Genomic DNA, 1,524 nt, shown 5'->3' with positions numbered 1-1,524 from the left:
ATGGGGCAGTTATACTTCGTCCTATAGGGTCACTGTGAGTCAAAATCAACTCCATGGCAATGGGTTTTAATCTTTATGGAAGCAAACTGACATCTTTCTCCCTCTGAGCAGCTAGTAGGTTGGAATCCTTGATCTTTTGGTTAACAGCTGAACACTTAACCACTGCTCCATCAGAGCTCCTTTTAGATAGGTATAACGATAGTTATATGTATATATATGTGTGTGTGTATAAATTTCTGTCTATACATAGGTATGTCCTATCTATGTCAATGTAAAATTATTATTCCTATGAATTCTTCCAAACCTTCTTGTGAATTCAGATTAAGTGAAATGCTGAGTAATATCATCTGTCCTTTAAACATGCCTTACGACATAAAACCTTTCTGAGTGCTCCTTTTACCTCCGTGTTTCTCAGGCTATAGATGAGAGGGTTTAACATTGGGGTAATAACCCCATACAGCATTGAGATGAGCCTGTCTCTGGCTGGGGAGTGGTGACTGGAGGAGGGGTGGATATAGGTAAATATCGTTGTACCATAAAACAAACAAACCACAAGGAGGTGAGAGGCACACGTGGAGAAGGCTTTGCACTTCCCTTTAGCTGACCTGATCTTTAGGATGGTGGATATGATGTAGATATAAGAGATACCAGTGATCAGGAAGGCACTGATGCCCAAGATACCTCCTACTACTAAGACAAGCATTTCTGCCACATATGTGGAAGAGCAGGAGAGGGCCACCACTGGAGGGATGTCACAATAATACTGGTTGACCTGATTGGACTTGCAGAAAGACAGGCGGAACGTGAACACCGTGTGCAGAAGAGAATTGAGAAACCCTGATGCCCAGGTCCCTGCTGTGAGCTTCACACAGCGCCCCTTTGTCATGATGAGGATGTAAGAAAGGGGGAAACATATGGCCACGTACCGGTCATAGGCCATGACAGCGAGAAGGAAGACTTCAGTCCCTGCCAGGGCCACTAGGAAAAAAAGCTGCAAAGCACATCCAACAAAAGATATGCTTTGATTCTTGGTTAAGAGGTTCTCGAGCATCTTGGGAACAGTAGCTGATGGGCAGAAAATATCTAAGAGGGACAGATTTGCCAAAAAATAATACATGGGTGTGTGCAGCTTTTGTTTAGTTCCAACAGCAAGGAGAATGGCCCCATTTCCCACCAAGGTGACCTGATAGATGGCAGCAAAGACCACAAAGAGAGGGTAGCGTACCTCTGGGAGGTCAGAGAGACCTATGAGGATGAACTCTGTGATGGTAGTTTGATTGTAGACATCCATCTCATCTCTCCACAGGTGTCTTTCTGGAAGGAATGAAACCAACAGCCACAAGTTAGGCTCAAAACCAAGACTCTTGATGATGAGAAACACTTGGGAAATAGTGGATGTGTGTTTGATGATGAATTATGCTAGCCCTATTAAAGAGATTTCACATACTGCAACCACTGTATGCATGATATTTCTTAGACTATTTGTCCTCAGTTCTTAAACAAGAACTATTTAAAATTTCTCAT

The 1,524-nt window shown here is 43.0% G+C and overlaps 1 protein-coding gene across 1 annotated transcript; it reads right to left on the bottom strand.

Annotated features, from left to right (window-relative positions):
• Nucleotides 1-343: 343 nt before the first annotated feature.
• Nucleotides 344-1,291, bottom strand: LOC126068614 (olfactory receptor 5V1-like). The gene has a single exon (XM_049871338.1). The coding sequence runs from the start codon at nt 1,289-1,291 to the stop codon at nt 344-346; it is 948 nt and encodes a 315-aa protein (XP_049727295.1).
• Between the last annotated feature and the right edge of the window lie 233 nt (nt 1,292-1,524).

This window comes from Elephas maximus, chromosome 2, assembly GCF_024166365.1.
Source record: "Elephas maximus indicus isolate mEleMax1 chromosome 2, mEleMax1 primary haplotype, whole genome shotgun sequence".
In the NCBI taxonomy this organism is placed as follows: domain Eukaryota; kingdom Metazoa; phylum Chordata; class Mammalia; order Proboscidea; family Elephantidae; genus Elephas; species Elephas maximus.
This window is presented reverse-complemented; position numbering and strand designations above follow the sequence as displayed.

Excerpts from the sequence above, each read along its gene's own strand:
- LOC126068614 (XM_049871338.1), bottom strand. The coding sequence starts at position 1,291 with ATGGATGTCTACAATCAAACTACCATCACAGAGTTCATCCTCATAGGT.